At 37.8% G+C, this 13,322-nt stretch overlaps 1 protein-coding gene across 1 annotated transcript in view; it reads right to left on the reverse strand.

Moving 5' to 3' along the window:
* Positions 1–13,322, reverse strand: part of STAG3 (STAG3 cohesin complex component) — a 62,709-nt gene that overhangs the window by 48,201 nt on the left and 1,186 nt on the right. Inside the window, exon 6 of the mRNA XM_087962322.1 lies at positions 13,151–13,302. Within this exon, the coding sequence (XP_087818448.1) occupies positions 13,151–13,302 (152 nt within the window). The remainder of the gene's footprint in view (positions 1–13,150; positions 13,303–13,322) is intronic.

Genomic DNA, 13,322 nt, shown 5'->3' on the forward strand with positions numbered 1-13,322 from the left:
GGAGAAAGGAAAGGAGCCTCTCGCTCACGCTGCACACTGCCCCCCCACCTCCACCCCAGCAACGCTTAGGAAAAGAGTTACACAAGCATAAACCAGGTAGGTGGTTAGCATATAAATTGAGAAAGGAGAAAGAATCAAGGAAAATATCGCAATTAATAGATGACCAAGGCTAAGTTTGCTATGGTAGTAAAGAGAAGAAGGAAATTATTCGAGATTATTATGGGAAACTATACACACAAGAGAATATTGATGAGGAAAGAGTTAAACAGTGTTAGGTATAACATTGATACCAAATATGGTTTGGGTGAATAAATATATAAAACTTAGATATCATGGTTTAAGTGCTTATCACTTTAAGCACAATGCAGCAGGCAATTAGCCGATTAAGGTGCGGTTAGAAGTTACAATATAAGGAAGCATTAGAAGCTGGAAAGCTTACTGTGAGCTTACTGTCTGGCTGTAACTGTAACTGTGTGCTGCTGCGAGTAACTGTGTGTTACTGTGACTAACTGTGATTACTGACTGTGAGTGCCTGAGACTGAACTGTTCTTGTTTGCTACTGTTTGCTGAATATCCAGCGTTTGTTTCTCTGGAGAGTGAAACCGGAGGAGGAGAAGATATCTTTATCGGCTGATAAAGATATTGCAAGACTCTTGACTTGAACTATACTAGTGAGTCTTACTGGATGGAAATACTGTGAATGACTTAATGGACTGAATGACAATGCTTAAATTCTAACTGGATTAAAACTATTTAAACTACAAACAGTGTTTGTCTTCAGTGTGTGTATACTCTGGGGCCCTTCCGCTCTCCTTTGGTTGCCTGGCTTGACTACTGCTGCAATACTCTTCTAGGGGTTAATTCCCAAAACCCTAACATTGGTTATGGGCCCAGCAGCATAGTCTAACTAACCAGGATATAGCAGAGAGAGTTGGTGTGAGTTGCACATTACTGTAAAAACAAACTGTTTTAATTAGTTTAAAATAGTCAAAATATCTGAAGAGTAATGGCACAAGTAAATTTGTCACAACTGTCCATGATATCCAGGCTGGATGGAACAAACTATGTTTCATGGTCAATGAAATGTAGTTTACTTCTACGCAGAGAAGGTTTGTGGGACATTATAGCAAACCCACCAGATGTGAGTAGCTGGGATCCTGCTAATGATGATGATAAAGAAAAGTTACAAGACTTTAAACTACAGAATGAGCAGGCTTTATGCATCATAGGACTGACTCTCTGTGATCAGCAGCTTGTCCATATTCGTGGAGAAGAAAATGCTGCAAACTGCTGGGAGAACCTCAGGAAGATTTATGTTCGGGACAGTGTAGGAGCACATATAAATCTTACACGGAAGCTTTTTCGAACGCATCTTCAGAGGAATGGAGATATGTTAGTTCATTTAAACTGTATGAAGAGCATTTTTCAAGATTTGCAAGAAAAAGAGCTTATATTTAATGAACTGCAACAAGTCTACATAATATTATCTTCATTAGATCAAAGCTATGATGACTATGTGACTTCGTTGGAAGTATTGCCTAAGGATAGCCTCTCATTAACCGACATAACAGGCAGGCTACTAGAAGAAGCCAGAAGAAGGCGTGAGCGTGACGAGCTGAGAGAAGATAAGAAAGAAGAGAAATTATCTTCAAAGCTTGAAAGAAACCAGCAAGAAGAGAATTTATCTTCACGGCATACACAATTAAAAAGTGTTTTAATTGTGGAGGCAGAGGACATTTGGCAAGATTCTGCAAAAAGAGAAAAGCCAGAATGTAAAAAAGCCAAAGAAAGCATTTGAACTAGCCATGTTTAGCAACTCTGATGTGAAGAATAATCTATGGGTGGTTGACAGTGGCGCATCCCACTGCATCACAAGAGATAAGACAAAATTTATAAAAATGTCTACAAGTTCTCAACATATATCACTTGCCAATGGCTGGAACCTGAAAGCGAAAGGTCAAGGTTTTGCACGTTGTCCGTACATAAACCAGGATATAAAATGTTGTATGTACCGCAACTAAAGTTTAATTTGCTTTCAGTAAGGGTATTAGATAAATTAGGTTATGTAATTACTTTTAAAGATAATAATTGCATAATTGAAAAAGATAACAAAAGGGTAACTGCAGCTTTAAATGGAACATTATATGTCTTAGATAATAGTAAGAAAGGGGAGGCTCAGACTGTATTTAATAATATAAAGCCTCATGAAGAATGTATCCATTTATTGCATAGGCGTTTGGGGCATGTAAATTTTAAAATGCTAAAACGTACAGTTGAGTTATCTGAAGGAATAAGGTTAAAACCTTGTGATAAATATTTGCGTTGTAATGTTTGCTGTGAAGATAAGAGCAAAGTATTGCCTGCAAATAGGCTAAATGGTTTCAAAACAAAAGAACCTTTAGAAGTAGTATTTGCAGACATAATAGGTCCAAAGAAACCCAGTATGGGGGTGCTAGATATATACTGAGCATTATGGACCATTATTCTAGATATGGGTTTTGCTATTTAATGAAAAGCAAAACTGAAACATATCAACATTTTTCAATTGGCTTAGGTTTGCTGAAAGAAAGTCTAAACGACAACTGATAACCCTGGTGACAGATAATGGTACGAATTTATTAATAACAAATTCCAGAACAGAATTAAGGTATCTGAATAGAGCATAAGAAGTCTGCTCCATACAGGCCAGAACATAACGCTTTTATTGAAAGAAGAGGCCAAACACTACAGGCAATGGTTAGAACAATGTTAAATGATTCTGGGTTACCTGATTCTTTGTGGGGAGGCTACAATGTGTGCTAATAACATATTGAACAACGTTGTTAATACAACAACAGGTGAAATACCATTCACCAGGTGGCATGGCAGGAAACCTGATCTAAGTTACCTGCACACATTTGGTGCACCAGCATGGGTGCATATTCCTGCACAACTCAGAAAAAAAAGGGCAACATAGAGCTAAAAGATTTTTCTTCGTTGGTTATCAGGCAAACCATAGGGCATATAGATTTTGGGAGAAAGGCACATCTAAAGTGTTATGTAGTGCTAGTGCCCAATTTCTAGAACATGAGGGATGGGAGAAATTAGAACAGGATCCCAATAAAGATGTAATTATTGAATCCTATAGAAATCCCATTAGTTATCCCTGTAACTTTAAAAATAAAGTAAAGAGACAAATACAGGATGAAATAGTGCCCATAAAGGAAGAAACAGATTCAATAGCTGAACAGGATGAGGAAGATGAACAGGTAGTAGTTCAACAAAGTCCTCCTGTAAGCCCTGTGATTCCCAGAAGAACTACACGTGTATCTAGACCGCCTGATAGGTACCAGGCTAACACAGTGTGCCAGATTAATCAAGTTCCTAATTCTGTTGAAGAAATTAATAAGTATCCTAATAAGGAAAAAGAAAAATGGTATGCAGCAATGAATAAGGAACTGAATTCATTAAGTGATATGAAGGTATATGAAAATGCCAAATTACCTGTAGGAAAAGAAATCCATTGGCTGCAAATGGATATTTAAGGTAAAAACAGATAAGGATGGTAATTTAATCCATAAGGCAAGGTTAGTAGCCCAAGGTTTTAGGCAGAATGCTAATGACTACGATGAGGTGTTTGCACCTAGTCTTAAGGCAGCAACCTTGAGGGCAGCTTTAGTGTGGGCAGCTAGTAAAAACTATATAGTTAACCATCTAGATGTGGAAACTGCTTACTTGCACGCCCCATTAAAACATACTATTTATATGAAAAACCTGTTGGTATTAAAAGTGATAATAAGGATAATAATGATTGTTGGTTGTTAAAGAAAAGCCTCTATGGCCTAAAACAATCAGGCTATGAATGGAACCAGTATATTGTAAAGGAACTAGACAATATAGGATTTAAAGCTGGTTTAGCCGATCCATGTATGTTTAAGAGGGAGAAAAATGGGAAAGTATCATTATTATTACTATTCACAGATGACATTGCATTGATAACTGAAACTAATGATGAGGCAAATAAAATAATAGCATCATTAGGAAGGAGAATAAAGATCAAGCAATTAGGGAGATAAAGAAGTATCTCGGTTTGAATATAAAGAAAACACGGAAAGGTTTTAAGATATCTCAGGAAGATAAGATAAGCAAATTGCTAAAAGATTACAAGATGGAGCTTTGTAAGCCAGCTAAGACTCCAATGAGTCAGGAGTTTAGCAACACTGATGAACAAAGCCCTGAGTTTGATAAGGTGATTTATCAATCTTTAATTGGTAGTTTGAGTTATATTAGTAATTGGTCTAGACCAGATATTTCGTACTGCGTGAATCAGTTGGCTAGATTCAATTCTGCACCATGTGAAAGACACTGGATTGCAGCTAAGAGGATATTAAGATATCTTAAAAAGACAATGAATTATTCATTGTATTTAGAACCAAAGGGTGATTTAATTTTGAGTGCTTATGCAGATGCTAGCTTTGCATCAGAAAGAGACACTAGAAAGTCGACTTCAGGAACAGCCATAATGCTGGGTAAGACATTAATAGGCTGGAAGTCAATAAGACAACAGCATATAAGTTTGTCTACTATGGAGGCAGAATTCTCCTGTTTATCATTGTTATGTACAGAATTAATAATGTATAAACAAATGTTAATTGATATAGGTATAACTGTAGATTATCCTATAATTATACATGAAGATAATCAGGCAGCAATTCAAATGGCCACAAATATTGGAGTAAAAACAAGGAGCAAGCATACAGATCTAAGATACCTAAACGTGAGACAATCTGTAAGAAGTAAGATGATTCAGCTAGAGTACTGTATGTCGGAGGACAATTTAGCTGATAATTTTACTAAAGCCCAAGGTGCCAGTAAGCACCAGGAGAGTTGTGAAAAATATGGGATAAGATTGTAAAGGTATTATATATTTATTTCACCCAAAAGGGAGTATGTTAGGTATAACATTGATACCAAATATGGTTTGGGTGAATAAATATATAAAACTTAGATATCATGGTTTAAGTGCTTATCACTTTAAGCACAATGCAGCAGGCAATTAGCCGATTAAGGGTGCGGTTAGAAGTTACAATATAAGGAAGCATTAGAAGCTGGAAAGCTTACTGTGAGCTTACTGTCTGGCTGTAACTGTAACTGTGTGCTGCTGAGTAACTGTGTGTTACTGTGACTAACTGTGATTACTGACTGTGAGTGCCTGAGACTGAACTGTTCTTGTTTGCTACTGTTTGCTGAATATCCAGCGTTTGTTTCTCTGGAGAGTGAAACCGGAGGAGGAGAAGATATCTTTATCGGCTGATAAAGATATTGCAAGGACTCTTGACTTGAACTATACTAGTGAGTCTTACTGGATGGAAATACTGTGAATGACTTAATGGACTGAATGACAATGCTTAAATTCTAACTGGATTAAAAACTATTTAAACTACAAACAGTGTTTGTCTTCAGTGTGTGTATACTCTGGGGCCCTTCCGCTCTCCTTTGGTTGCCTGGCTTGACTACTGCTGCAATACTCTTCTAGGGGTTAATTCCCAAACCCTAACAAACAGTATTTACAGAATGCTAATTTACCCCAGATACCTAAAAAGATTGAAACAATGTTAGAAAGCAATATAACGATGATGGAGTTAACTGAAGCACTTAAGAAACAAAATAATGGAAAGGCACCAGGCCCAGATGGACTTCCAGCAGAATTTTACAAAACATTACAAGAATCATTGAATTTTCCATTGCTAGAAGTTATGAATAAAGTTATGTTAAAGAAGAGGATACCTAAATCATGGTCAGAAGCTTATATCACACTTGTTCCAAAAAAGGAGACCAATCCATTACAAATCAAGAACTATAGACCTATCTCCCTACTAAACGCAGATTATAAAATATTTTCTTCAATATTGGCAGAAAAAAAATATTTAAATAATTTTATCCATCCTGACCAAAATGGATTTCTGCCAAAGAGACAAATCAAAGACAATATGAGAGTAATCTTGGACACTTTGGAATACTACCAGGCACATCCCGAAAAACAAATGGCTTTGATATTTCTAGATGCACAGAAGGCATTTGATAATGTGAATTGGCAATTTATGTTATTACTGCTGGAACAGATGGGCTTTGCTAGAAAATTTATTCAAGCAATAGAAGCTATATATCATAAGCGGACGGCAAAGGTAATGATAGAGGGAGAACTGACAGAATCTATCGGTATAAGAAAAAGAACAAGACAAGGGTGCCCACTATCACCTCTGTTGTTTGTGTTAACTTTGGAAGTGCTAAACAGAAATATTAGAGTTGAAAAGAATATAAAAGGGATGAAAATTAAAAAGGAAGAATTTAAGTTGCAAGCATTTGCAGATGATCTGGTTTTTATCTTAGAAGACCCACTAGAAACAGCATCAAAATTGATAGAAAAGATAGAGACATATGGAAAGGTGGCTGGTTTGAAAATAAATAAAGATAAGACAACGATCTTGACAAAGAATATGCTATCAAGACAAAAGGAAGAATTGGCAGAACTATTGAAAATTCAGGTCACAAATAAGATCAAGTACTTGGGGATATACTTGACAGCAAGATGCAGTACACTAAAAGAGAATAATTATATCAAACTTAAACAGCAGATAGCGCTAGATTTGGCGAAATGGGAAAATTTACAACTGTCATTAATAGGGAGAATATCAACAATCAAGACGAATATATTACCCAGAATTTTATATTTGTTTCAAACAATTCCAATTAGGCTTGGAAAAGACTACTTTGAAGATTTAAATAAAATTGTGCTGAAATATATATGGCAAGGTAAGAAAGTGAGAATAAAGTTAAAACTTTTGCAAGATGCTAGAATAAGAGGAGAATTTGGTTTGCCTAATTGGGAGTTGTATTACCAAGCTACAACTTTGATGTGGGTTAAGGAATGGATAACATTAAGAAATACTAGATTGTTGACATTAGAAGGACATGACCTGTTGCTGGGGTGGCATGCTTTTTTATGGTATAAAGGAACTAAAACACAGGGGTACTTTAGAAGACATTATATACGGGAGTCTCTGTGGTTAAATTGGGAGAAGATTAAAAGACAATGTTATTTGAAAATTCCAGTCTGGCTATCGACTATTGAAGCATTTTATCCTATAATATACAAAAAGGAACAAACAGTTAGATATGGTGAAATATTGAATGAAAAGGGTGAATATTGAATGAAAAAGGGGGCGTGCATAAGCGCACCAACGTGCCTACCGTCCCTGTCCTATTGTTTCTCTTATATGTACCCATTTCATGTATTCACAACTATGTATACATTTATACTTATTATCTTGTAAACAATTGGCAAATCAAATAAATAAATAAATAAATAAATAAACTTAAATCTATACAAAAACTAGAGGAACAAGGTATAAAGATGAATTGGTTTTCATATGCGCAAATACATTCAAGGTATGATAAAGATTCTAAAACAGAAGGTTTCTATGATAAACTGATTGACTTAGATAAGATTTTGACAGGTGCTGATGAAAAGGTGATTAAAAAATTGTATGGATATTTATTAGAAATTAAACTAGAAGAAGAACAAGTTAAAGAAACTATGATTGCTTGGGGGAAGAATTTTGGATATGGGATTGATCTAGAGAAATGGCAAAAATTGTGGTCTCAAAATTATAAAATGACAATGTCAACAGCATATAAAGAAAATTTGTATAAGATGTTTTACAGGTGGCACTTTCCCCCGACAAGAATAGCAAGAATGTTCAAGAATAAATCCGAAAAATGTTGGAAATGTCATCAAATACCTGGCTCATATTACTATATGTGGTGGACTTGTGCGGATGCTAAAAAATACTGGACTAAAATCCACACATGGTTGGAAAAAAATGACAAAAAAGCATATAGATTTGAAACCAGAAATATTTTTATTGGGAATTTTACCTGAAATATATAGTAAAGACTTGAAATACCTGATTGTAAATGTATTAACAGCGGCTAGGATTGTATTTGCTAAAAACTGGAAAAAAGAGAAAATACCATCACAGGAGGAAATCATTAAGAAAATATTGGAATGTGCTGAAATGAGTAGATTGACATTTGAAATTAGAGAACAGGATGATAAACAATTTTATAAAATTTGGGATCTATTCTATCAATGGTTAGACAATAAAATGTAGTAATGAAATATGTAGACTTTTAGAAAATAATAAATCTATAAAGATGTATTCTTTTTTTATTATATCTACAAAATGATTCTAGGATAGATCTGGGATGATAATACGAGTTGTCATAAAACTTAGTAAGTAAAATATGACCATTTTGGAAAACGTGAATGAATAAAAGTATAGTCAAATGATTAATGATATTAATGTATTTAATATATTGATTAAAAATACGAGATTATATACAATGTAATTATAATTGAAGACTATGAAATGGAAGCACAAAACAATTTGTAAACCAACCGGCACACTGTATGTACATATATGGAAAATGATTTGATGTTTTTATGTTTTGTTTGTTTGTTTGTTTTAAAAACCATTAAAAAATATTTTTAAAAAACCCAGATCACATGATGTTTTAATGCCTTGGTAAGGCCACACTTTGAATACTGCATTCAGTTTTGGTCACTACAGTATAAAAAAGATGTTGAGATTCTAGAGTGCAGAGAAGAGCAACAAATATTAGGGGACTGGAGGCTAAAACATATGAAGAATGGTTGCAGGAACTGGGTATGTCTAGTTTAATGAAAAGAAGGACTAGGGGAGACATGATAGCAGTGTTTCAATAACTCAGGGGCTGCCATAAAGAAGAGAGAGTCAAGCTATTCTCCAAAGCACCTGAGGGCAGGACAAGAAGCAATGGGTGGAAACTAATCAAGGACAAAAACAACTTAGAACTAAGGAGAAATTTCCTGACAGAACAATTAACCAGTGGAACAGCTTGCCTCCAGAAGTTGTGAATGCTACAACACTGGAAGTTTTTAAAAAGACGTTGGATAACCATTTGTCGGAAGTGATGTAGGGTTTCCTGCCTAAGCAGAGGGTTGGACTAGAAGACCTCCAAGGTCTATTCTATTCTATTCTATTCTATTCTATTGTCAATCCCTTGATCACTCAGCTTATGTTTAAGTTCCCCCTTCTCATTTAATATATCTTTATATCTAACAATATTTTCTATGTTAACATTTGGATGAACCAGTGCTTCCCTTATCGAGAGCCAGACTGGTATCCTCAAATAGTGATGTTCTCCGATTTTCTTCCATACTAACAATAATGCATTCCTAATATAGTGCCTTTGAAAGTAACCTATATCTTGTTTTTCCCATACAAGAAGGCGTGCCAGCCAAGTTGCAAATCATGTCCCTCCAAAGTCAAGTCTTGTTTCTCAATACAATCCATTCTTTCACCCAAGTACCACTGCCTGATAGTATAGTCCTGAAAGTGAGGATCCCACAGGAGTTCCTTTTACTTGATGATATTTACCCATCGAAAATGTGAGTGGTTGAGCAGAGGTTGGCAAGATTCATGATTCTGGGTGCTTCAATCTTGGTGCATTTCGTTAGGCTGGGGGTGCTGCGGAGCAGAACTTTCATGGATTCCTTTGCTCACTGTGGGTTGGTGGATATGAAAAGGGCTGTGACATCAAATGAAACCACAAGTTCATCCTCATCTACTGTCTCATCTTTGATTCTTTGGAGACATTGAGTGGGAAGCTGACTGAGTATTTGCTTCCCTTCAGATGGTTTATTTACTTTATTGTCACTGCACCTTGTACAACGAAATCAACCACCTTCAGTGCACATCATGACCATGAAAATAAACACAAACACTCCACACGTTGAATTGAAAGCAACAACACTGCACTATACAGTGGAATTCAACAGATCTACTGCCCTGGGATAAAAGCTGTTTTTCAGCCTATTTGTCCTTGTTTTTATTATCCTGTACCATCTGCCAGATGGTAGTAGTTCAAAAAAAGGGGGTGCCCAGGATGAGATGGATCTTTGAGAATGTTTTGAACTTTCTTAAGGCAGTGGGAGCTATAAAGCTCTTCCAAAAAGGGGAGAGGGCAACCAATGATCCTCTGAGCAATGATGTTAACCCTCTGGAGCGCTGTCCTATCTGCCCCTGTGCAATTGGCAAACCATACAGAGGTGCAGTAAATTAAGATGCTCTCTACGGTGCAGCGGTAGGTCACTTCCCCCTGTGCAGTGCCCCCCGCCATTTGTTAATTCTTTTGTGATACTGTTGAGATTCCCATTAATGATACAATTGAACAGAGAGATCTGCCCAGTTTGTGTGTTTGGGGACATCCACGAAAGGGTGGAAGGATGGGCCCGCTGCTTTTCAGCTCCCTCTGCTCCTCTTTGATAATTTGACCTTTCAAGATGAGGTGACTTAAGAGTTCTCTTGCTTCGGTTGTCCTGTTTCTGTATTGGATTGGTGTTCACTGGGATATTCAGTGCATCTTCTGGTAATTCTTTCATTTTTGCATATATTGTGATCTGTCCATAACCATAATTTGACCTTTGTCGATTGGTAGGATGATACTCTGGTCCTTTTTTAGGTTTTTGAGGGCTGCTCTACCTCTGCTGCTTTTGTTCTTATCTTCTTCTGGCCTGTGGGATGATAGTTTGTCATCTGCTTTTGGGTCTCTGTGGGAAATCCTGTGGTTCTAAATGTTCCGTCTAAGGATGCAAAGAATTCTAGCTGAATAGCATCATCTACGTCAGGGGGTTCAAACTTGATTTCATTGAGGGCCGCATCAGGGTTGTGTTTGACTTTGGGGGGAGCGGGTAGGAGGATGCCAGGGCGAGAGCGGCCAGTTTGATGTTACTCATCAAGGCTTTATTTTCAGCCACATCAGCCCTCCCGGGTTCCAAGTTTGGCCACAACGACCTCCTGCAGCCCTCTGCCAGCAAAAACAAGAGTTTGGGGAGGTTGCAGACGCCCCCCCACAAGCTCCCTTTTTGCTGGCAGAGGCACCATGGGCCGGTCCTTTGCTGTTTCCAGAGTGGGCCCCCGGCCAGATCTAAGCACCCCATAGGCTGGATCCAGGCCCCAGGCCTCGAGTTTGATACCCTGATCTATGTTATAGTTGAGGCTTTCTGTGGGATATTGGGTACTACAGTGGATATGACCAACCATTCGGGTTCTGCTTTTGCTGCCTCTTTGATTCTAAGGTTTGAGTAGTTTGATTTATATTTTGATTTTCCTTTTTTCCGGCATGCCGCTGAGAAATAGTCTTGGTGGTGGCGGCCAGCCTTTCCATGTGAAGGTCTGTTCCAGCTGTTCCTTGAGGTTTGCCATGGTATGCTGGTATTTGTTTAGTCTTAAGGTTTGCATCTGTGATCATAAGTCGCATCATTTTTCACCCTCTCTCTTGGGCTATTTTCCATCCAGCTGTGCAGCTTATTGGAGGTTTGTGTTTGACACTGGTGGGAAGAGTATGCTGCTGTTGGCATTCATGCAGGAAGAACAGTTGCTCCTTTGTGAAGTACATAGCGCCTACATGCAGATTTCTCCCATCTGCGTACATTCTGAAGCACCTGACGCCAATACACAGTACCGATGGACAATACTTATAGCTCAGGGTTGAAAAGAGGACTCCTTAGTGCTCTGAATCTGGTGGTTTTCTTGCAAATGTCTCATCACTGAACTATGTAACATCATCAGCGCTAGTAGAGTGGGTTTTGCTCTCAATTTATATCCTGGTGGCTTGCTCCGTCAGTGTGGGTGGGAGTGGCCTTGGTGGTTCCTGGGTTGGGACCTTTACTGTTCACTTGCTTGGAGTATTGTTTGCTTCTTGATTCTGGTCTAATGTTAACCTTGGTGTTAATCTCTGCTCATCTGGGTGTTGATTGCTGGTAATACATTTTTGGTCTTTTTGTGATAATGTTGATAAGATGAACTCTTCTTAATGTCCCCTTAATGCATGAAGATCATTTTTGGAGAACCTCTATCCTTGGCTCTGTGGTATTGAATACTAATTATTAGTAATTTGGTGGAGGAATCTGATTTATGGAGTCTGTAGCCAACACAAAGCTGGGAAATATGGCTAATTTAGATGGAAGATTGAAAAAAGCACCACAGACTTGAGCAACAGCACTGAACATGGAGAAATATTCTGCATCTAAGTAGGAAAAATGGTGTAGTTATTTAATGGGGGGGGGATCGTGGCTTGGCAGTAGAACATGGGAAAGGGATTTAGAGTCCTTGTCTACTGCATATCAAACATGAGATGGCAGTGTGATGTAACTTCTAAACAGGTAAATCTACCTTGGGACACGTTAATAGGTACACAAAGCCGAGACAATGGGAAGAACTCTTCTACTCTATCTTGCCCCAAATAGTCACACCCTGTTTGCAGGCCTATGTCCAGTTCTAGGCACCAATGTTTTAAAAAGTAGAGTTACCAAGATTGTGAATGAACCAAGAGCCAAGTCTTTTGAGGGTATGTATAGCTTATTGAAGAGAGCCATCTGACAGCAGTCTTCAAACACCTGAAAAGTTTCAGAGATGACGGAACTGACATGTTCTTTACTGGCCTGGAAGGCAGGACCAGGACCAATGAGTTAACACTACGAATAAAAAGTTAAATATCAGAACAGGCTGCCATATGTAGCAATGAGATGCTGGATGGTCATCTGAGAGAATTTAGGGGATCCTGCACAAAAATTAGGGATTAATGGCCCCAGGGATCTTTTGAGGCTAAGCAACAAGATGCAGCTGAACAAGTTATTTAATAAATTGTTAAAGGAACTGGGCATTTTATCTCGCATAAAAAAAAAAAATAAGAGCAGTCTTCAAATACCTGAAAAGTTGACATTCAAAAGAGGCAGTACACACACTTTTTACTCAGGGGGTAGGATTAAAACCCATGAATTAAAAATTGCAAGTTCCAAATTAAACATTAGGTATAACTATTTGACTATACAAAATGTAAGCCAGCTAACCAGACTGCCACATGACAGCATTTTTCCTTTGCCAAAAATCATCAAACATAGGCATTGTTATATGTTTATCTATCAGAAAGGCTATAGTGGATACTGTACTGAAAAGGGGGTTAGACTGGATGGTCTTTGAGGCATTCCTTAACTTTATGATTCTGTGACCAAACAAGGTACAGCTAAAAAGTTTCCTTTTTATCAGGCACCCTGTCAGATACTCACCTCTTTATGTTTCTCCAACAGCCTTTCCAGCTTCCCTGGGGCCCAGCAGCCCAGATCTTTGGCCCGCTCAGTCTCATATTGTCGCTGAGCATTGTCTTTCTGCAAGCTTACACTCAATGCCACGTGCACCAAGGCCGTCATCAGCTTCATAGCTGGAATGGAAGGACCACAC

Source organism: Notechis scutatus, chromosome 3, assembly GCF_049901735.1.
Source record: "Notechis scutatus isolate UNSWTSFEM ecotype Mainland chromosome 3, rNotScu1.2, whole genome shotgun sequence".
In the NCBI taxonomy this organism is placed as follows: domain Eukaryota; kingdom Metazoa; phylum Chordata; class Lepidosauria; order Squamata; family Elapidae; genus Notechis; species Notechis scutatus.